Source organism: Phacochoerus africanus, chromosome 10 (assembly GCF_016906955.1).
Source record: "Phacochoerus africanus isolate WHEZ1 chromosome 10, ROS_Pafr_v1, whole genome shotgun sequence".
Lineage (NCBI taxonomy): Eukaryota > Metazoa > Chordata > Mammalia > Artiodactyla > Suidae > Phacochoerus > Phacochoerus africanus.
This window is the reverse complement of record NC_062553.1, coordinates 45,474,564-45,499,669: the sequence shown is the minus strand read 5'-3', so window position 1 is coordinate 45,499,669 and position 25,106 is coordinate 45,474,564. Positions and strand designations below refer to the sequence as shown.

The window sequence follows — 25,106 nt, the reverse complement described above, 5'->3', positions numbered from 1 at the left end:
TCTTTAAGGGAATTTGTTATCAACTAAGGATCATTTTGCTCCTCTGATTCTATTACATTTAGTTGCTTTCCTTTCATTAAATTAGATAGAGCCTCCTCCCAAAATGCTGCAAATGGTAGTGAGAATGGCCAATCCTGTCTTTGTTCTAACTTTAATGAGAATGAATTTGATGTTTCTTGATGTCACACTTGAAGTTAATTTCTGTTATGTAATTTTTACATGATTTGAAAGCTTCCTGCCACACAGTTGACTCAATTTTTATCTAAGTGGTTGATTTTATCATGATTTTCCAGCATTTATTAATATGAGCATATAATCTTTCTCCTTTGAATTTCCAGAAAGGTCATTCTGCCATTAATCTACAAGTTCTTGAAGTAAATCTGTTCTTAAATACTCTGTAAAGGAGTACTTTATCTTTTAATCCACTGATGGATGATATTTGATTACATTTTATTGAGAATTTATGCATTTCCCTCAATTGAGTGAAATTGGTCTTCATTTTTCATGTTTATTATTGCCATTTCAAGAGACTTGACTACAATATTGTTTTTTACTAATTAGAAATGTTAATTTTTTCCAGCTTTATTGAGATAGTTATAAATTGAAGATGTACAACATGTTGATTTGACACTCTTACATGTTGCAGAATGCTTACCACTGTGATGTTACCTAACAGCTCCATCACATCACATAATTCTATTTTGTTTTTTGTGGTGAGAATTTAAGATCTATTCTTTTAGCAACTTTCAAGTATATAACACAGTATTGTTAACTATATTCATAAGATTTAGACTATTTATTTATTTATTTGGAGTTGCAGCTGCTAGCCTCTCCCACAGCCACAGTGATGTCAGATCCGAGCCACATTTGCAACCTACACCACAGTCACAGCACCATGGATCCTTAACCCACTGAGTGAGATCAGGGATCCAGCTTGCATCCTCATGACCACTAGTCGGGTTTGGTACTGCTGAGCCATAATGGGAACTCCTGGCTCACTTTTTTATTAATTGACAAAATATCTCTTTTCAATTTTTTTACAACTATAAGATTATATATATTGTATAAAATTGAAATTATAAGTTCCTTTAAAATCAAATAGAACTCTTCTATAAATTCCTTGCTATTGCTTCTTTTTTCTTGATAAATTTTTTTTTCTTTTTTTTTTTCAATTTTATTTTTTTGTTTTTATTTTTTGTCTTTTCTAGGACCGCTCCCACAGCATATGGAGGTTCCCAGGCTAGGGGTCTAATCGGAGCTGTAGCCGTCGGCCTACACCACAGCCACAGCAACACCAGATCCAAGCCGCGTCTGCAACCTACACCACAGCTCACGGCAACGCCGGATCTTTAACGCACTGAGCTAGGCCAGGGATCAAACCCACAACCTCATTGTTCCTACTCAGATTCGTTAACCACTGAGCTAAGATGGGAACTCCCTTTTTTCTTTTTTTCTTTTTTTTTTTGCTGTTTCTTGGGCCACTCCCACAGCACATGGAGGTTCCCAGGCTAGGGGTCGAATTGGAGCTGTAGCCACCAGCCTACACCACAGCCACAGCAACGCAGGATCCTAGCTGTGTCCACAACCTACACCACAGCTCACAGCAACACCAGATCCTTAACCCACTGAGCGAGGCCAAGGATGGAACCCGAAACCTCATGGTTCCTAGTCAGATTCGTTAACCACTGAGCCACAACAGGAACTCCAATCTTGATAAATGTTTGACAGTCTTTTCAATTTTTTCTGGAGTTATTAGTCTGGTTCACTTTTTCTCCTTTTTTTAGTCAACGTTTATAATTTATGTTTTCCTAACAAGTCATTCGTTTCATTTAGCTTTCAGATTTAATTGGCATAAAGTTACCTGAAACATACTTATTAGATGTTTAACACATTTTGGTCTGTGATTACATCTTCTTCCTTCCTATGTATGTAAATTCTTGATTTCTCCCTTTCTCTCTCCCTCCATCTCTCTTTCTTTCTCTCTCTCTTCTTTCTGAGAACCAGCTTTTGGTTTAAATTCTGAATTCTGATTTTATATTTGAATATATCTTTTATAGTCTTCTCTTCATTTGCTTTCACCTTGTACTCTTTTGTTTTTGTTTTAATTTTTATAGCATTGTACATTGAATTCATGGCTTACATATTTGCAGTATTTTTACTTAGTTATAATAAGATAACTTAAGACTATTCATTTCCAACCATATATATGCCCCCCATACCCACTTCTTATGGGAATAACTCACATTTTCCTAAAAATTACTCCATTATATGTTGTCATTCCTCTGAAGCCTGCTTATTGGTTTGACTTACGCATTTCCTAGGCTAAGGTTTAAAAATTCTCCATGAAGAAGCTCCCTTTGTGGCGCAGCAAGTTAAGGACCCAACTAATATCTGTGAGGATGTGAGTTTGAACCCTGCCCTCACTCATTGGGTTAAGGATCCGGTGTCACTGCAAGTTGCAGCATATGTTGCAGATGCAGCTGGGATCTGATGTTGCTGTGGCTGTGTCTTGGGCCTGCTGCTGCAGCTCCGATTCGACCCCTAGCCTGGGAACTTCCATATGCTGCAGGCATGGCCCTAAAAAGAGAAAAGAAAAAAAAAAAAAATCCTCCGTAAAGGATTTAAAGTGCCTAAAAGCAAATAGTGCCATGTCAGTTAAAATAAATATCTATAAAATTTATATGCCTAAATTATCAAGTTGACTGATCAACTTAATTTGAATGATCTTTACTGTTTCTCTAGCCATTGAACAAGATCATATGGCCAATCTGAGCAAAGACGCATAAATTCTATGCAGTTAAGCCTCAAAAGAGAGCAAATATAATTATGTAGGCCTGTTTTAAATATAGTAGGCAATATGGCTTAGCTCTTAAGAGCAAGGGCTCTGGAGTTCAACTGCAATAATTGAAGCCTAGGCCCTGTATTTAGTTACTGTGTGATGTTGGTCAAGTGCTTGGCTTTTCCATATTGTATAATCTCTGTATAATGTCTAGAGTGGGCACAATAACAGTATCAATTTTTTATAACTTTTGTGAGGATTAAATGAATGACTGTATAAAAAGTAATGAATATGTATAATTATTATTTTTAAATTTATTTTCAGTCTAAGGTAAAGCATGGGTGCCCATTTAAAAAAAATTTATTATAGTTGATTTATAATGTTCTGTCAATTTCTGCTATATAGCAAAGTGGTCCAGTCATACACACACACACACACACACACACACACACACACACACATATACACATACATATACACACACACACACTCTTTTTCTCATATTATCTTCTATCATGTTCTGTAACATGTGATTGGATATAGTTCCCTGTGCTGTACAGCAGGACCTCATTGCTTATCCACTCCAGATGTAATAGTTTGCATCTACTAACCACAAACTCCCAGTCCATCCCACTTCCTTCCTCTCCCCCTCAGTGGCCACAAGTCTGTTCTCCATGTCTATGAGTCTGTTTCTGTTTTGTAGTTCATCTGTGCCACATTTTAGATTCCACATGTATGTGATATCATATGGTATTTGTCTTTCTGACTTTTACTTCACTTAATATGAGAATCTCTAGTTGCATCCAAGTTGCTGCAAATGTCATCATTTTGTTTTTGTTGCCGAGTAGTATTCCATTGTGTATATATACCACATCTTCTTAATCCATTCTTCTGTCGATGGACATTTAGGCTGTTTCCATGTCATGACTATTGTGAATGGTGTTGTGATGAACATAGGGTGCATGTATCTTTTTGAATGAAAATTTTGTCCAGATATATACCCACGAGTGGAATTGCAGAATCATGTGGTAGTTCTATATGTAGTTTTCTGAGGTACCTCCATACTGTTCTCCATAGTGGTTGTACCGGTTTGCATTCATACCCATAGTACAGGAGGGTTCCCTTTTCTCCACACCCTCTACAGCATTTTTTATTTGTAGACTTATTAATTATGGCCATTTTGACTCATGTGAAGCAGTACCTCATTTTGGGATCCAAATAGGGCATTAAAGCTTGTACTCTGTGTCTGAGTTGTGTTCTGTTAAACTGAAGTGTGATCCAGCGTGCACCATGGAATCACTGTCATATTATTCATTTTAGTACCTTCCCCAGCAGGCCCAGGCTCCCATTGACACTTGCAGAGCGAGGCCTTTTCAGATCCACGTTGATTTTTTGGCAGCGTTTCACACCACCGTCGGGTTCCATAATTCGCAGGGTCGATTTAATTGAGGGGTTTTAGTTCCTATGAACCAGAAACAGCCTGTTTTGCAGGGTTGGTTTATTTTTGTTGAAGGAAGCTGAGTGTCGGACAGTTATGTTTACAAGGAAATTTATTTCTTTGGTTTACTCCCCAGCAGCCATCCTCACTTCACAGTTTTTAAATTCCCACATGAGAACGCAAATTTTGTCTACAACACCAGACTTGTTTGTTAAACATAAAAGAACATAAATCCTCCGTGGGTCCCCAGGGCTCTGTGAGGGAAAGGGAGCGATCATTATAAACCACTTAGCACTATGTGCTATGTATCATGTTGCCGTGAGAAAGTGATGTTTGATTGGCCCATAAAGTAGGGTGAGTAAATCCCTTAAATACTGATGGGAGCAATTGTGCACACTGAAAATTAATACCCGAGAGTGTATTACAGGGATTACTGTGTCTCCAGAAAAGTCACCTGGGCACATGGAGATTTCTCAATCTGAGGCTGATTCACTTTTGTAATTTCATTTTTATGGATCGAAGTGCGGCTGGCTTTATCTTCTCCGTTGATTTGCCTTTTATCATTGTTTTCTCTCTTCCCTTTCTTCTTGATGTTTTGTACCATATCAGCCAGCCAGTTTAGCAATTGAATCCCTTATCTGTACCTGGCATTATGTCAGAAACAAGAAAAGTTTCAAATTATTGGGGAAGATGATTGGATTTAATGCATTAGTCTTTTTCCAGTCACGCTTTATAAACCAATTGGAAAGAAATATGGAATAGGTGGCAATGGTACTTATTTTTGTTTTTGTTTTCTATTTTGAAGAAGCGAAAGCAACCATGAGGCAGTGGACTACTTCCCAGGTGGATTTTCACTAGGTCTGTTTTATGCAACTTGACTCTGATGTAAATAAAAGAATGCAATGTTTATAATCATATCCTTTAGACAGGAGATTTACTGTTTTGATTCATAAAAGTAATGATTGAATAATTGGGTGAAATTTAGAATTATATTGTCATAAGTCACCAGTTTTGAAAAAAAAAGTCTTAAAATGCCTAATTTACTAGAAAACAATTAGAAGCATAACATAAACTCTACAGTTTGAAAGGCAAAGAACATAGCACTTTTTTAGATGTTCATTTCATTTAGCTTCATGGAATGCAGAACTATGTAGATATTTGAAACATTGTGATAAATGTATGCCCCAGATTTGTGCTAACAGGTGAGAATTAATTACTAGCTGTTCAGAAATTGTTATAAAGATTAAGGTAGCATTTTTTTTAATGGCCTCATATTCAGTAGAAAATCTTCATGAAAAAAGTACTCATGTACTTGCTACTCTTATCTGCAAGACAGTGATTTTTCCATCAGGGTATAAGTTAGATAAAGCAACGTTTAAGACTTACTAATCCTTAATACACTCTTAACATTTACAATCCAGGTATTTCCAGCAGTGCTTAAAAACTCTTTTAAAATACTTTTAAAAATCTTTCACATCAGATGAATACACCGTGGTTTTTTTTTTCTTCACAGAAATCAAAAGGAAATTATATGTAGTAAAATAGTTCTGTGAGTTATTAGTTTTCAGTTCTTTGCGAATGATATTCTTTTCTCTTAAGATGCTTCTGTTAGAAAGATTATAATTGTTTTTTTTGAAAATGGTCTAGGGACGGGATACATTAGAAGGTTTTGATTAATGTATACTCACTTCTTTATATAAAATAGATGACCACTAAGGACCTACTGTATATAGCACAGAGAAGGATACTCAATATTCTGTAATAACTTGTAAGGGAAAAGAATATAAGTATATATTCTTGTACACATACACATATAAAAATATACACATATATATTTATATACACACATATATAAATGAATTGCTTTGCTGTGTACCTGAAGCAAACACAACATTGTGAATCAACTATACTCCAGTAAAATAAATAGATAAATAAATAAATAAATAAATAAATAAAATTTATAAGGGTTTTTGGCTCTGTGTTCACCCAACCAGTTTATTGAAAATGACTTTGTAATGGCCAGGTCCAGTAGTGATGCTTGGTTCCCATCCCCATCTCCTTTGATCTTTCTTTGGCCCTTGATAGTCTACCCATTGCTGCTCAGGTGGACTCTCTCCATCCCTCTCCTCTTCGTGCTGTGCTATCGTTCACAGCAGTTTTCCTCCTGCTTCTCTGATGGCCTCTCTTCAGGATGCTTTTGTTAAAAGGTCTTTTCTTTGGAAGTTCCTATTATGTGCACAGAGGAAATGAATCCGACTAGTATCCATGAGGATTTGGGCTTGATCCCTAGTCTCACTTGGTGGGTTAAGGATCCAGCCTTGCTATGAGCTGTGGTGTAGGTTGCAGACTCAGCTAGGATCCCAAGTTGCTGTGGCTGTGGTATAGGCCAGCAGCTGCAGGTCCAATTTGACCCCAGCCTAGGAACTTCCTTATGGGTGTGGCCCTTAAAAAAAAAAAGGTCTTTTCTTCCTGCCCACACTAGATATCCTGTTGCTTCCTGGCCTTCTTAGATGTGTTATGATCCTGTGTCTAAGTGGCACCCTCACTGAAATCCCCAATACATGCTCTATATTCTGCAGGGGTGATAAACTCAGATGCCTGCATGGACAAGTCATGGGAATAAATGAAGATCTGGGTATGAAGAAAAAAAAAGCAGCATAGAAAGTAGACCAGGATCTTTAAAAACCAGGAAGAGGATGTCCCATCTAAAGCCCTTTCCACTTGACCCAGCCTCCATTTCTGTGAAGGGCTGGAGACCGTGCTGGCCTCCTACAGTAAACATTCTCTGCCTGGTGCAAGGGTGCTGGGGGGAAGGCAGTGAATCAGATAAAGGAATCTACCTTCCCTGAGCTGACACCAACTCTGCAGATCCAAGCCATCCTGAAGTTTCCAGATGCTCAAATTTTTAAAAAGCCTCAGATCAGATTTTTCTGTGAAATTTGACTTTTTAAAATAACTTAAGGACAAATATATCACTTATATGTGGAATCTAAATAAATAATAGAAACAAACTCATTTACAAAACAAAAAGGGACTCACAGACATGGAAAACAAACTTATGGTTAACAAAGCGAAGGGGAGGGATAAATTAAGAGGTTGGGATTAGCAGATACCCACTACTATAAATAAAATAGGTCAACAACAGGTACCTACTGTATATCCCAGGAAACTATATTCAGTCTTTTAATAATCTATAATAGAAAAGAATCTGAAACACACATATATATATGTATATGTCCATGTATTTATATGTCTGTATATAAAACTGAATCACTTTGCTGTACACCTGAAACTAATACAATGTTGTAACTTAACTATACATCAAAAAAATCTAAAAATTTAAAAAAATAAAATGTTGACTTAAAATTTTTAAAGAAGCATAGATCATATTCAAACTGTGCTTTCTGTTTGCCACACTGGCCTGCAAAATCATATTCTAACATCTGACTCTGAAATTGCAAGGCCTTCTTACCTATACCTGTTCTGGCAGCTTGATCTGCATCTACTGCTTTGTTTCCCATCCTCTATTCACAACCATCCATGCCTGGCCCCCTGTTTCTTCTATGACATCTTGCATCTTGTACTTCTCCAGAGAATGCATTTCCATTCCCCCTCTCAACCCCTAGTCAGTTGGTCCTCATTGACAGCCCAAATGCTCCTTGTAAACTGACCCTAATCTCACCGTATAGAATTACCCTCTCCCTGCCAGTGTTTCACAGCATTTCCTGCATACGCTCATTAGAGCAGGCACCGAAGTGTTTTATGGACCCAGAGCCCACCGCAGCTATGGTTTCATCTTTGTATCCTGAGAATCCCGCCCAGCACTTTGTTAGCTCTCTGCAAACTCCTTATGCTGGTAAACCTGTATCAGATAGCTTCACCTCCCCAGCACAGAATAAACAGATGTTCCATGAATAGAAACTTTGTTTCAGATGTAACCAATCTTGATATAAAAATTACTTTGGGGGAGTTCCCACTGTGGCTCAGAGGGTTAAGAACCCAACATAGTGTGGATGAGGACTGGGATTCTATCCCTGGCCTTGCTCAGTGGGTTAAGGATTCGGCATCGCTGAAAGCCATGTGTAGGTCACAGATGCAGTTGGATCTGGAGTTGCTGTGGCTGTGGAGTAGTCCCGCAGCTGCAGCTCCAATTTGACCTCTAGCCTGGGAACTTCCATATGCTGCATGTATCGCCATAAAAAGAAAAAAGTAATTACTCCAAAATTTAAAATGAGTTATCAATTTTTGTCTCAGATATATCTAAAATAACTACTCAGTCTGTTTTGTCCAAATCTTCCTCCCTCTGCCCATGTCTCCCCTCCCGGGACCCACCACACACACACACACACACACACAGCAAGAGACCTGGAATAGTTATACCACTGGCTTAAGCATTTGTAATTTATAACCAGGACTAGTCATGTGATAGAGCACAAATACTCTCTATCTTCTGTAATTGAATTTTCTTATTCATTGCTGTAAAATTTTCAAGGTTCTATTAAAAGGTGGCTGTGAGGTGGGGGCAGGGATGCGAGACAGAGATGAGGGACACATTCTATTTGAGTGGCACATGCATACCAACAACGTTTTACATACTGCGCATGTGCCATCCTGTTTTCCCTTTCTTGAAAGGTCCCTGTGAGTCAGGCAGCATTATCATCAATTTAAAGACAAGAAAAATGAGGCTGTGTGTAACAGGTCAAGTTACATACCATAAGAGAGTTCTGGATGTTCTTTAGGACAAAAGTTTATAAGTATAATTGGTTTGTTATGCACTTTGCCCTCTTCAACAATTTCTTTCTTTTGTAAGTTCTATACTGTGCAAAAATGTATTTTTAGTGTCTGGTATCTACTGAATTTAGACTTAAAAAAAAATCTACCAGTGGTTTTCATCCATGTCAGACCTCCCTTGATAAAAGTTTTACAGCATCCTCTTGAGCATTATGAAATGCAACCCTTAATAGCGATCAGCTATTTATATGTGCAGTTATTTAAGAAATAAATATAAAGCTCTACATGCTATATAAAGCTAAAATAATAATAGTAATCCATATTAAAATAACATATTTTAAGTTCATAAATACACAAGCACAATTACAAGAAAAAGAATCAAATAGTCAAATGTTTGTAGCTTTTAAGTAGCAGACTCACTGTGACTATGATAGCTGTGGAAATAGACTAATATGATTGTTTCATTGTTTTCACTGTGATGCAAAATAGTATAAACCATATTCCTGTTAGTGATATGATTTTCCAAAATAGTAGCACTTGGTAAGTTCAAAAGTATAGAACCTTCCTTCACCTTATATGATAGTTGAATTTCTGGAAAATTTGGCTTAATCTAAACCCTCAAAACGGATTTGTGTTTCTATGTGAGACAGTATTATGTTCCAAACTCAAATGAACAATAGCATAAATGTTGCCTACCTGAGTGTCTGGTAAATGGTTTGAATGGCCTGCAGTATGTGGGCAAACACCCATTTAGGGGGCCTCTCCATTGTTGGAAGTCCATGGACCTTGCCCTCCTCACCCCCGTCATTGAGACAACCTAAAATGCCTCTGCACATTTATTTTATTTTTTTTTTATTATTTTTTTTTTTTTTGGCCACCCCGTAGCATATGGAGCTCCCTGCAGGGGTCAGAGCGACAGCTGCAATGCCAGATCCTTAACCCACTGTTCCAGGCTGGGGATCGAACCCAAGTCCTAGTGCTCCCAAAGCATTGCCATTCCCATTGCACCACAGTGGAAGCTTGGCCTCTGCACATTTCTGAAACATTCTTTCAAGGGGCAACACTGCTCCTGACGAGTGCCACTGATGGAAAGTTTCAAACCCAAGTTAATATTGGTTAGAAAAATATTACTTCCTTAGGTGTAAACACTGTGTGTAGGGCAGGGTAAAATGAAGTATGTAAGGATTCCTTTCTTCAAGGGTTTAATAACTTATCTAACAAAATGGATCACTTGTATATCTGTGGTTAATATTGAAAATATGTGTTTATCAAAGAGAGGAAGATGGAGGTGAGCTGAGAACACCCAGAAACGGCTCTTGGAGGCCATGTAGGACATGCGGAGTGACATTGGGAGGATGTGTATGTAGTGAAGTGGCTCCATAAAAATCTTGAAACACACTTGAGGGAAGGGAGCCAGGGAGTCTGATTAGGGTGAGGGGATTACTGCCGGAAGATAATGGGCAGTAATGATGGGAATTAAGATTGGACCAATACTGTCACATCCAAATGGAAGTTAAATTGAATAATTCATGAATTGAATATCAGAGATGGTTGCTCCATACAAAATACATGAACTTTGACATGGCTCTTTAAAGAAGTAGGGCTTAATAGAAGACTCATATTTCTTTAATTGGGAATGCATTTTCAGTTGTGTCTCTTCTGTGGAATATTTTGTTCTGTCTATGCAGTTAAATTGGGATGAACTCACGGCTGTAGTCCATGGTTTGATTCTTTGCCCCCATGGACATGGAATTTGAAGTGCTGAAATAACTCATCGTGGTTTTATGCCTCTTCTCTCTCAATATCTTGCAGGTATGATTTTGTAGAGGTGGAAGAACCAAGTGATGGAACCATACTGGGGCGCTGGTGTGGTTCTGGCACAGTTCCGGGAAAGCAGATTTCGAAAGGAAATCAAATCAGGATAAGATTTGTATCTGATGAATATTTTCCCTCGGAACCAGGGTTCTGCATCCACTACAACATCGTCACACCAGTAAGTACCACTTAGAGACCCTCTTGTGCATTTGGATTCCTTCTTTCGTTACTTCTTTTTTCTCCTTTTAAACAAGAGATTTAGGAAAACCAAGAGCCAAAAACCCTTCCATTGCTTGATTTTTTTTTTTTTGGTCATAAATGTCTGTATAGTTATCACAAATAACTGGAATTTGTCATAATAGATAATTAGTGTCTGTAAAATCTATGATTTTATATGATATGTAATTGCCGCCCACATTAAAATGTCATTACTCCTTTCTGTGCCCACCAAATATGTGCATAACATTTTTTTTAATCTTTTTTGGAGAAAAGTGAACTTATTAAATATTCTTTTCAAATTAGTGTTTAGTAAAGTATATTTTTAAAAAGTAGTTATCTCAGTTTTCCTACTTGGTATTTGTCCTGCTTAAATAATATTTATAGTCTCCGTGCCTCTAAAAGGAAGTTTAGAAATTCTTATGGGAACTTAAGAAACACACCCGTTTTCTTTAACTATAATTGTTACTGTATTTTTTTGTATCACAATCACTTAAACATTTTATTTTATGTATCATTTCATTTTCTATATATTTGTTGCACTACAGCAAAAATTTTGAAAACTTTTGCCATTTTTACCGTATTTTGCTTATAATCATAATTCAGAAGTACGTATACAGATATGTTATCTAATATAGTTTAAAATATGATAATATAAAGTTGAAATCATTTGTTATTTTAAATAATATAAAATAATATGAAATTAAAATCATATATTATTTTAACAGATTTATCAAGTTAGTAGACACTCTGGGAACACAATATGTCATGAGCCACATGTATTCATTAACACAAATATTCTTATTGGGTATGAAAGCAAGGCACACTGCAAGCTAGCAATTCATGAGGCAAATTAGAATATATGAAATCAATATTTAACTTTATATATTATATTCATATTATAAATGCTAAGCAGAAATTTCCTATTTTGATTGCCCAAATTCAGTTTTGTGGAATATTATTTAAGCAACTGATTAAATTGTTGAATTTATCGTTTGCAATACAGCTAAAAAGAAACAAAATGTAAATTGAAGTTTGAAAATGATAATTCATTGTGTACAATTGAAGTTAAGGGATATATCCCTAACATATATGCTACGAATTTATATTGATCAATTTCCTTCTATGGATTTTTTTAGGATATCTGCATCTCTATTCCATTATAGAATACTTTGCCCCGTAAAGATTCCATTTCCTTTATTAATGCCTAAAATTTTTCTTAATTTAACAACTTAACATTTTTATTTAAATTGAATACAATTTAATAATTTCACCAGAAAAGAAAGGTGTTAATAGAGAAGAATGAACTTATTTAAAAACACTTCGATAGTGTGATTATCTGTATTAATAAGGCCACTGAGAATCTGTTTATCATGCTTTCACAGTACCCTGCTTCACAGAATTTATGAGTTTAATAATTGTTTTAAATGTAAAATGGCCTCAGGAGCCATGGTTCTACACTTTCACAAAGTTATAAAACTCATATTCAGTTTGGGTTTCCACACATCTACTGTTCTTAAATATTTCAATATGAAAAATTAAGTTTTACTGTAAAACATAATGGTAGGTCTTGCATCATAGCAACAGTTTGTTTTATGCCTAACCTGTGATGAAAATAAACTTGAAACTGAGAAGATATTTGTGTTTGAAATGAACTAGCATTGTCATATTAATAGCAATCTATGCTTATACACAGAATAAGACATGAAAGCTGAAAACATCTATTCCGACACCAAGGGTTGTCTTTCTCTGATTTTATACTTCTCATGGGTTATCTGGTTCTGTAACCCACAGAGTGGTATGGAATAAACAAAATATGTGAAGACAAAAACACAGCAAATGTACAGTGCCTAGCACAGTTCTGGCACCATGATAGTTTCTCAGGAAGTAGTTGAACCCTGAGTTTATCATACAACTCTGACACCCCAGCTTAACTAACAATGGGCTCACCGATACTTGTGTTTCTTTATGTAAGTATATGTCAGATTCATGAGCCTGGAGATGAGATAAAGAACCATAAGGATTGGGAGTTCCCGCCATGTCTCAGTGGTAATGAACCTAAATAGTATCCATGAGGACGCGGGTTGGAACCCTGGCCTAGCTCAGTGGATTAGGGATCCAGCATTGCCACAAGCTGTGGTGTAAGTTGCAGATGCAGCTCGGTTCTGGTGCTTCTGCGGCTGTGGTGAAGGCCAGCAGCTGCAGTTCCAATTTGACCCCAAGTGTGGGAACTTCCATATGTCACAGGTGCAGCCTTAAAAAGAAAATAAGAAAAAAAAAAAAAAAAGACCCATAAGGATCTATTGTAAGACCATCCATCCTTTGTGCTGAGAAGGACCCTGCCAGCTGGGTTTGACCTGTTACCAGAGATTCACCATGACTAAGGCCAGAAACTGCATCTGAGAGACTTTGGGTAAAAAGTGTATCACTGGTTGCATCGTTAAAATTAAATTCAGTACATTTTTAGTTGAAATAGTTTAATAAGTTGTAATTATGGACTTGGGGGGCTGGGAATCAACCCTCTCCTGGCCTCTCTTGCACCATGTCTTTCTTGGTAACTCAGTTGCTCTGTGCTGGTGCTGGCTGCAGAACATGAGACCCCTGGGGAAACAGCACAGAGATCTTATGCTAATTTGCTTTATGCTTAGAAAACTAGTAGGCTGGGGAGAAACCAGAGGATGTGACAGTCTGTTCCTGTGTTGCCTAATCAGTGTGACTTGGTGATTTTAATCTTGCTAGATTGCTTCCTGGAATGATTATCAACACATGAATTGTACAGTTTCACAGGCTTTGATTCTTTGTTTAAGTTTGCTTTGACAGTTTACCTGCTACTTCCTCAGAAATCCTTTGTCTTGATTCCTTACTTCCATCCCTCTTCCCATGCAACACATAATCATTCTGCTCTTGGTAACTGCCTGAAGATATTCTGCTCGCAGAGTGTCTCAAATTATCACTGGATGCTGCTGAATGGCATCCCTCCATGCTGGCCCCCCTTCCCGCAGTATCACTACCAGCCTCCATTAGTCTTATCTGTGTATCAGTGAAGGAAAACCTCAGGGAAGAAAGTTTGCCTTTTGGAGAGTAGACTTTAAAGTTCTATGACATTTGCTCAGGGGCAAGTGCCCCTTCGAGTTCCTGGCTCATCTCTCATACTTTTCTTTTCTTTCTTTTTTGCCATAGATGAACTTCATAATTAGCACACCCAGCTCCCCAGAGGCCATCGTCTCACTGACTGCAAATCCATCCCTGCCAAGTAGGGCCCTAGGAGTCACTGGCTTCTAAACTTTGTAGTGATAACATGATATTAACCCCAAGTCCTGAGTGGCCTGTTAACTTCCTGCCTTGAGGTTTGTGGCTGTGCAGCTGCTCGGTGGTGTCTTACGGAAACTCCGCCACCACCCCTGGGGGTTGTCTGAACCGCTGTGGAGTTGTGCTGACTTCTCACTTGTTATATGTTGCACAACAGTGATGATTCATAAACCAGAAAACTTGAAAAATTGCAGTCATGACAGCAGATATTCTCTTGGTCCTTGTGTATTAAGCTATATTGCTAAGGACACAGTCTTGCCCTCCTTAAATAATTAAACTGATATCTTTTGTTTTTGTTGTTGTTGTTAGGAGGCTGGAATATCTAGGGTAGATAAATTAGTGCCTATTTATGATGCTCTAAGCTTTGATGTGTATAGTCATCCTTACCTTCTTTTTTATTATCTTAATGAATATTTTACATCCATTATAGATAGACTAAATGTTGAGTTTAATCTCATTTCTCATTTTTTCCTTGGACAATTATAAAGTTTTTGTTTTCATTTTAGGGGGTGGGGGTGGTTTGGCTGTACCTATGGTGGCATGCAAAAAAGTTATTGGGCCAGGTATTGAACCCAAGCCACAGCAGTGACTAATCCAGATTTTTAGCCCTCTTAAGTCACCAAGGAACTCCAAGAAAGTTTATTTTAATATCCTTTATAGTCAACGAATGAGAGAGAGAACTGCAGCCTTCTTTGGGAGCATGAATGACTATTTGATTCTAGTCTCCCTTTCAGACAGTGACATTCTGATTACCGTGTATCTTATCAGGAGAGTTTTATTGCATCATTTAAAATTCTCAGAAACAGCTTTTGCTGCCCATGTTGACATTAAAAATTATATTCACCTTTGTAATATGATTCAACCACTTTTTTTCCTTCAAACTAATGAATGAGAGAATATATCGTTAAACAAGGGATCAGCATACTATTTTGAAGAAAGTGATGCTGATCTATTTTATATATACTTTACATGTAGATCTACTTTCCTTTGTAATGCTTTGTTTTCAGTATCATTTTCTTGACTCCCAGATACCTTAGCATAAGACATAAATAAAATTTATCTTTCCATGTTATGTTCACCCTATTGACATTATAAGCTAAGGGTTACTTTAGAAAAAACTTTAGCATAAGATGTCTACTTGAAATTATAGCTAGGTGTTTGTAGCTTTAAAAAAATAATATTAGATTTCACTATATAAATTTACAATTTTAGAATTACTACGCATTTTTGAGAATTATTTATGGAAATATATATTCCCTGGTCATACCCCATTAGTAAAGAATGGAAAAGAAATCCATGCAAATTGATGCCAATGATATATATTCAGCTTTATGATGGTGCATAAGGATTTGCTAATAATGTCTTTGATTTTTGTTTCCTTCATGCTAGGAGAGGGGAAAAGGCCTGGTAGATTAGCAGGGAGATTGTTTGGGAAGAAATGAAGCAAATCTGAAATAAAACAGTGCAAGCTCGTTTCTGTTTAGAGGCCACACACATTGAGAGCTCAGCACACATTTCAGATCTCTCAGAAAGAAAAGAAAATTTCTTGTTTAATTTTGGAGTAATTTATAATCGTTTATGTATGTTTTACTCTGTGTACTGTAGCATAAGCATCATTATTTTAAAAGGTTCAGAAACCTACAAAGGATGAAAAATAGTACCTTTTCTTCCAGTATCAAAAAACCTGTTTAAAAGTTTTATTTTTAAAAGAATTTCAGCCTCCATGTAAAATATTTCACATATTTTGTCAGGAAGTTACTTCACAAAACTTTACCTGTTTTTGAAATAAAATGCACAAAACCAGAGCTGAATATTTTTAGTGGCCTTATTCTTTATATACAGAACTATTCTTCTTGAGTGTAATATCAGTTGTAATCCATACTTTTTAAAATGGTATGAGATTTGAAGATTTTCCTTTAATCTGATTAATATTTTGAAGATTGATTAAACTACTTCTGCTTTTTTAAGAATGGTTTTATTGAATACTATATTTTTAAAGAATTTTAATCTAAGCTTTTTGATCAGAAGCAAAAAACAATATTTTCAACAGTTTATTTGCTCTCATTTTCAATTCAATGAATGGATCAGTTTTGATGAGCAGAAATAGATATTGGAGCTACCAACCCATTTGACCCCATATATTTTAGTCTTCTTTTCTTTATTTCCTGAAAAGAGGGGGCCAGGGGATGAATGAACTGAAGATTCCTTTAACATACATCAACCTCTTGAGACTCATCTTCCTTTAAGTTGTTTCCAAATCTGTTCTGTTATCTGCATGATTTTTACTTTTTTCTTTTTCTAATATGTATAATCAATGGCACCTGTTGGGTATCCCATATTTTAAAATTCTTATTAGCAAAATTATGTCCAGAGATTGAAGTATGCGAGGGAGTGAATATGAGTCTTGCAGCCACTTTGTGAGCCCAGCTGTGTTCTCTGAAGAGCTGTCTTGTAAAGGGCTTATAAAGGGCTTGTGAGGGACGAAGTTGGTGCTCGGCATGCTGGCTGCAGAGGGTGTGCGGTTTCTGTGGGGAGGGCGCGGAAGGACACTTGAAGCCTGAGGTGCCATTGAGGAATGCATGACTGATCGCCAGAGGAGTTATTAATTTTGCAGGATGCGGAGAACAAAGCGGCTCAGTGAATATTGGCCTTGGGGCCAGAAAGGAACGGGGCGGGGGTGGGGGGATATTTTTTCCATCCCTACTATATATGCCAGTAGGTTTATCACTGTTACTATCATGTCAAGAAAAGTCTTACCTGAAGGCCACATTTGCTTTTATGTTCAGGTTAAGAAAAATTCCAACTAACTCTCCCACAGGGCATCAGATTGATTGGCTCACTTTCTTAGGGTAAAAAGCAGCATGGCTGGAGTAAAAATACTTAGGCAATATCCTAACACAGATCCCCCAGGAAAAAAGTATCAGAATGTACTCAAGATTATTTTAAAAATTGCAAATCTTCATAAGAAACTGCTTTGCATTCTGATATTATTATATGACACTGACTCGAACATGTAAAAATTTAGGTTTAAATCTTTCTAAATAAAATTGTTTTTACCTTAAAAGAAAATGAAGAGAAAATTTTGTTATTAGAATTTTTTTTTTAATTTCTTTTTTTTTCCCTTTCCTGTTCTTAGAATTTTTTGGTAAGATAAATTGGAAGAAGTATTTCAAGTTGTATGTCTAAAGTCTGAAACATGTTGGAGTGATTCAGTTTTTATTAAAATATACAAGGTACTTGTATATTTATGCAGGGAGTCTTGAAGTGACAGTATTTTACTGCATCAAAGAAATTATACAATTGTTGCAGAGACTAAACTCTTCCTTGGCTAAGAGTTATTTAATATATTTTTCCACCCAACCTCTATGCCACAGACACAGTGCTCCCTTTCATGGAGAAAGCATGGGCTCTTTTCCATTTTTGCTGATTCTTTTTGTTCCAGTTAATTCCTAGCTATCTAAGAAACAATTTCACAGATGGTATGATTTGTAGTTTAAAAGAAAAAAGCAGTTGTCACTGCTGTAGGAATGGTAAAAGTCAGATCATTTTAAGTTGATATATAGGTGGGCTATAAATAAGAATTTAGACTAATTGAAAGTTTGGAATTTGATTCATATTTTACATTGAAAGCCACAGAGGTTTAAAACTTTAGATTTGACGGACAACCTAAATCCAGTGGAGAAAATTGCTTTCTAGATGTAAGTTTGTTACAATTTAAATGATAAATACTTTTTTCTTTAATGTCCCTGTCTATGTTCCTGGGAGTTCTTTCAACATTTATGGAATAATATGTGATGAAATATTTTGTTATGAGAAATTTCAGAGATGTATGTAGTATTGCCCTTTATCTCTGAGAACTGAGTCTGTTTTGGAGAAGATATATCTATCTATATACACACCTGTATAAATAGGTGTGAATATGTCATAAATTTTTTATTAAGATTTTGAAAAGGAAGAGAGGCGATTGTTGAGACCAGAGGGATGTCATAATTTTTACATTAAGGAAAAACAAGCAAACAAACAAAAATCCTGGGAATTGTCTGGTATAAATTGGTAACATCTATATTATAACAAACCTTCAAGAGCTTATTAAAAATGTATATTATCGGATGTCGGAGATTATGATTCTCTTGTTCTGAAGTGGTACCCAGATGTCTGCATTTCCATCAAAAGCACTTAAAGATTCTAATCCAAGGAGTTCTCACATTGAATTTAGGGGAAGAAATTGCTCTGAACTCTAAACTGAGCAGGCTATAGAGAGTTTTACTACAAGATGTTGGGGAAATATTTTTTATATTCCAGCAAGCATGAATCTTTTATAAAACAGATTGGAGACTATTTGTGTATTTTACAGTTAAAATGGCCATGTATTCTGTATTTTTCTGGAGTGCAAAAAGAGTGAGATTTTTCTCAAAGAATGATTTTGATTTTTTTCAAATTATTCCAATGAGAACTTTTTTTTATGATTTTAATTTTTAGTACTTGCATTTATTGCACCGACTTTTCTAAGCTGTATAGTAAAGCCTATCAATTTTGTCAACTGTCAGTGTCTGCTACCCAGGGAACTGGGATAAATGACCACCTGTCATTTTTCTGGGTCAACATTAGCTTATTTAAAACCCACAGGTGGCAGAGGTCTAGCACTGAGGCGCAGTTCCAAACTAGGTATTCCTTTGTTCTCAGGTGTGACGAGACACTGTCAGTAAAAGACGACATTTCCAGCCATCAAGAAATATTCTTTCCTTATCCTCACACATTTTTTTTTAACATGCAGTTTTAACTTTTCTCAGTTACATCTGTCTGTAGCTTTAAAAGCAAGTGTTTCTCATAAGCTTGTGACAAACATCGAAGTTGCTTCCACTTTCCATCCCAACTATTGTCCTTTGGAGGCAGGTACTTCTAATTCCTTTGACAGAGTCTCTTATAGTTGACCTTCATGCTGTTAGGTCACATGCTTTCGTGGCTACTTCTTGCTTCTTTAATTTTAAGAATTATCTGTGGGCTCCATTGACTTCATGCTCTGGGAGGTAAAGCTTTCATGTTCTTTCACCTTCCTGTCTTCACCACACCTGTGAACCCTTCCCATCCCCCTCATCCACTAGATCCTCATTATGTAAAGATCCAAATGCATTATGAGCATCAGGGTGGCCGTGCACAGCTGAGCCATGAAATATATTGTGAGTGTATTTCCTCTCCTGCACTTTATTTTCTGTAGAGTTGTGCCATTTGGGGGTTTGCTTGGCTTTCTGTATATTTATCACTGATTCATCTCTAAACCATTCCTCAAATTGTATGAATCTCCTCTCAGTCAGCTGCATCAGGTTTCCTAATAATTTCATCTTCCAGAAGAAACCCCTGCAGAAACAATCGGTCTACCTCCTTTTTGGGCTACCTGCCCTTTAACCTGCTGCAAAGCTGTCATCCTTGGGATCTCCTTTCTTCCCTGCCCTTTGCCATGGTCTTCAATTAAATCCCTTGTTTTCAGGATCTACTGTCTTCCTCTCTCTTCATTTACTTCCTTGTTTGGGAAGAGAGCAAAGTCCCTATGAATTTACTGTGAAAAAGGAGTATCACAAAGAAAAACTTTCATGACCTCACAAAACTGAAAATGCCTTGATTTAACCCTCAGACTTGAAATACTTGGCTCAGTCTAGAATTTGAGGTGACCACACATCAAAGCTGACTGGACAGTCTGTGCCTGTGATGAGCTTGCATATGATGGTATTCACTGTATCGGGACCTGACTGGGTCAGTTCCCTGAAAACCTCCAGATTCCCTTAATCTCTCTCCTGAAGGTCTAATCCTGGCTGCCTGTTTTCTGGACCAAGACCTGAGAGTCATTGCATCAAGTATGAAGATTTTTACTCAACTTATGATCCATATGTTTGAGAAAATGCTATCTTCTTTTTTTTTTTTTTTTTTTTTTTGCTTTTTAGGGCTGCACCCATGGCATATGGAGGTTCTCAGGCTAGGGGTCCAATTGGAGCTGCAGCCGCCGGTCTACACCACAGCCACAGCAATGCTGGATCCGAGCTACATCTGTGACTAACACCACAGCTCATGGCAATGCCGGATCCTTAACCCACTGAGCGAGGCCAGGGATTGAACCACAACCTCATGGTTCCTAGTCGGATTTGTTTCTGCTGCGCCACGACGGAAACTCCAAGAAAATGCTATCTTTAAAAAACGTCTTCAGAGGGAGTTCCTGTTGTGGTTCAACAAGTTATTAGCCCAGTAGTATCCATGAGGATGGGTGTTGCTATGGCTGTGGTGTAGGCTGACAGCTTAATTTCAAGTCTCCTATTAAGCACCTGCTGAATATCCCTATGGAATATAAAAGACCTAGAACACTTCCAATTTGAAATTATGGAATTTGGGCACAATGTCTGATTCAACCCCTAGCCTAGAAACTTCCATATGCTGCAGGTAAGGCCCTAAAAGGCAAAAAGAAAAGAGTTTTCAGAGTTCTTGCTATGGTACACCAGATTAAGGATCCTGCATTGTCTCTGCCGTGGCTCAAGTTGCTGCTGAGATGTAGATGTGATCCCCCACCGGGGAAATTCCATATGCCGTGGGTGCAGGCAAAAAAAACTTCAAATATTTATTTATTTGAGTAATACTGTTAATGTGTTTGAATACTTCAAACATTAAAACTAGAGCTTTTAAAATAGTTCCTATTCCTTTAACTAAGAGGACATACTTGTTATTTATTTAAGATTTCTTTGAAACCACATGAACCTGATTTTTGTATGTAATATAACCATCAATTTTTGCATACTCTGGCAGTCTCAGAACAAAACTGAAAGATAAGTACAATTAGTGTTCTGTCCTTCTAAACAGGTTGTTTTTTTTTTTTAATCAGAAGTATAGTTGGTTTACAGCATTGTTACTTTCAGTTGTACAGCACAATGATTCAGATTATATTCCCCTTATAGTTTCTTAAAAAACATCGAGTATATAGTCCCCTGTGCAGAAGAGGCTGATTTTTTTTTTTTTTTGTCTTTTTGCCATTTCTTGAGCTGCTCCCACAGCATATGGAGGGTCCCAGGCTAGGGGTCGAATCGGAGCTATAGCTGCCAGCCTACGCCAGAGCCACAGCAACGCGGGATCCGAGCCATGTCTGTGACCTACACCACAGCTCACAGGAACACCGGATCCTTAACCCACTGAGCAAGGCCAGGGATCAAACCTGCAATCTCATGGTTTCTAGTCTGATTTGTTAACCACTGCACCATGACGGGAACTCCAGAAGAGGCTGATTTTTGAAAGCGAAAATATATTAACATATTTGGGAAGGAAGTACTTAATAATATCAGCTTGGAAATAGTTGAATCAAACAGAAGAGAATAAACATATATTCTAAGGCTTGCTGGGCACTTTTATATCATTTAATCCCCATAAAGGCAGTGTTACCATTTTACAGATTATAACTCAGAGAAGTGAGGATATTAAGTAGGATTTTTGTAATTCTATTTAAAGCCTGGCTGCCTCTAGACTGGTTTGGGAAATATGTTAGAAGATCTTTGAGGAAGGAAAAGCAAATGTTTCCCTGTTAAAACATGTTATTTCCGTTGATTATGGGCTCATGACTGCTTTAGAAACTTTGAGAAATCAGTGCACTGAATTAGACTTTACCAGTTTTGTAAAAACAATAGTGGTCATGAATATTGAGGATTTTTTTTTGACAAACTTACTTTTAAAATGCACACAAGATATAAGCTTCTTTTGTCACTTTTTTTTTGACTTTTGTCACTTTCAAAGGAAACAGTATTTTTTAAAAAATGAAAATACCTATGGAGTCATTATTTCACTGGTCATGTTTCACTTATCCATTAAATTTCATTGCTATTGAAAAATTGCAGTTATGTGTAAGGACCCTAGCAATCTTTTCAGTGCCAAAGAATTTTGTCATTAGGGAAAACGCGAAGGCTAACAATAGGAAAATAAAATTGGAAAACAAGCGTTAACCCAGTGAAGGAGACTTAATTGCAAGTCTGCTTTTAAGCACCTACTGAATGTATCCCTCTGGAATACAAAAGACCTTGAGCATTTCTAATTTGAAATTATGCAATTTGGGCACAATGTCCGAAATATAGTAGATACTTGATAAGATTTAACATGAATGGAAGAGGAAACACTCATTTAAGGACTAATATACTCAGAGAATGCCACTTTGCATATGTTTTCAGGACAGTGCCTTAAAGTCCCCCAAGGCCTGGTGAACAGAGGGAGGAGATTCAGGCACCAAGACATCTTTCTGTCTTGGCCCCAGGTCAGAGGTCCTGCATCTGCCTGGGTGTTTCCCCTCGAGTTAAGTCTGCTTTTAAACCATAATGGAAAGAATATGGAAAAGCATGTATATATGTGTATAAATGAATCACTTTGCTCTACAGCACAAATTAACATGACATTATAAATCAGCTGTACTTCAAAAAAAATTTTTTTTAAACTGTAAGTCAGCTTTTGTTTCAGTCTTAGTGAAAGCCATTATGGAAATACCTGCCTAGTATCTATCCTCCTGTTGCTGCACTGTAAGCCATTATTCAGAAGCTGGATTAGGGCTGTCATTTGTTGCCTTAAAATACTATATGAATTATCTTAAGGACTTCCAAAGCAGGTTTGCTTAAGAAAAAAGGTTTCTATTAAAAACTTTTTTTTTTCTTTTGGAAGGATAATAAAAAAGGCATTGAAGTGGCAATTATCCCAGGACTCTAAAATAAAATCTGAGATGGGAATAGGAAGCAAGTGTGGTTAGCTCCAAGTCAGCCTTTGCAAGTGCCTAATACCTTCTCTGACATTGTGCTTTTAAATTTCACAGCCCTGCTCAAGAGGAAATGCCTTTTTCCAGAAGAATAACATTCTGTTAGAGTTTGGAGGAAAAAAAAAAAAAAGGCATTTTCCTGCCGGGTATAAGTTAATGAAATAGCATTAAGTATAATTAGTTGTTTTAGGAAAAGACATGTGAAAGACACAGAATTGTTCCAGAGACAGAAAGACACTACATGTTAGAACCTGACTCCCTGTGCCTGAGTGAGGCAGTGTGAAAATATATGACATATCTTTTGGATGAAATTCTTTAGAAGTCATTTCAAACATTCTGACAGAAATACTTTCTTTTTGGAATATGATGAGTGATGCTTTGTGATATTCTAATCCTGCTACTGATAAAAATGATTTTTTTAAAAAAAGAACCCCCAAGTCCGCCCAGGCCTGTAGTGTTTTGTTTTAAAGGTAGGGGACTCCTCTTAGACTGTCTTCTGCAGGGAATGGAATCAGCTCAAAATTTAATGGTTGCTGCTTATTAGTCAGTTTTTGGAACTTCAAAAACGTTTAGTATTTAAATTTTTTTTGCTTTTTAGGGCTGCACCTGTGGCATATGGAAGTTCAAATCTAGGGGTCAAATCAGAGCTGCAACTGCCGACATACACCACAGCCATAGCAACAAGTGACCTGAGCAGCATCTGCAACCTACACTACAGCTCATGGCAACGCCGGACCCTCTACCCACTGAGCGAGGCCAGGAATCAAACCTGCGTCCTCATGGATACTGGTCAAGCTCCTTTCTGCTGAGCCACTAGGAGAACTCCAAAATTCAGTATTTTATGACTTGCTATCAAGAAGGGTACATTTGACTAAAATCTTCAGTGCTAACGGTACTGAGCAATAATTGTGCAGGTATGCTGCAGATTTAAATTGCCTTCCCCAAATCTTGGACCCATCCTTTGCATTTATCTGCAGGTTATGCTTTCCCTTGAATTCTTCACTATATGAAAGGGCTTCCCCATTGCCCCTGGCTCACTGCAGTCTATTTGGCATGAGTGATGTGGCATCTTTCTCTGTCACGGAGCAATTTAAGGATCTTAACTCTTTAAAACACCCTCTTGGACCTTCTATTGTGGTGCCTTCTCGTCTGGTTTTTAGTTCTTTCTTCATGTTGCAAGGCTGTGGCAAGATGCAGTTTAGCTAGAGTGAGAATTCAGTCATTTGACTTGGAGATGTATGGAATTTGTTTGGGTAACTGTAATTGTGTTAAGCTGATTTAAAAAACACTCCAGCCTATCTACCTAAATAATAATAGCATGAACCACTTCTTTAACAGCTACTACCGTATTGAGTTCTTGATGTATGTCACCTCATTTATTCTTTGTATTCTTTATGATAACTCTATGAGAAATAATTGCCATTTACCTACAAGGAAGTATGCTCAGAAAGAATGCAGCTTGCCAAGGTCCAGAACCAATAAACAGGAAAAATTAGAGTCAAAACCATGAATTTCACCTATACTGCATGATTCCTCTAATCAACTTTTGCTCAATAAAAGCCTTTTTAATATTTTATTTTGAAATAATTGTAAGTGGACATTCATTTGTAAGGAAGATCCCATATGCCCTTCACCTAATTTTCCTCAAGGGTAGCATCTTGCATTACTATGCATAGTACGCTATCACAGCCTAGAAAGTGACATTGACTCAGGCTGTCGACTGCAAAGAGGAAATTTTGAATAAAAATACACAGCAGTCTCTTAGGTGTTAAATGAAAGTGTTATATGAAAAGATTTTCCGAAATAAAAGTTAAAAGGATGTTTGATTAATACACAGTTTTTACAGACTCTTAGACATAGAAAATAGACTTGTGGTTGCTTAGGGAGGAAGCAGGTGGGGGAGGGATGGGTTGAAAGTTTGGGATTAGCGGATGCAAACTCTTATCTATAGAATGAATAAACCACAAGGTCCTACTGGATAGCACAAGGAACTATATTCAGTATCCTCTAACAAATCCTAGTGAAAAAGAATATAAAAAAGAATATGTATGTATACC

At 37.0% G+C, this 25,106-nt stretch overlaps 1 protein-coding gene across 2 annotated transcripts in view; it reads left to right on the top strand.

Moving 5' to 3' along the window:
* The window catches only part of PDGFC (platelet derived growth factor C), a 254,189-nt gene that overhangs the window by 178,937 nt on the left and 50,146 nt on the right, over nt 1–25,106 (top strand). For both annotated transcript variants that reach the window (XM_047798325.1, XM_047798326.1), the window contains one exon: nt 10,761–10,941. In XM_047798325.1, coding sequence (XP_047654281.1) covers nt 10,761–10,941 — 181 coding nt within the window. The remainder of the gene's footprint in view (nt 1–10,760; nt 10,942–25,106) is intronic.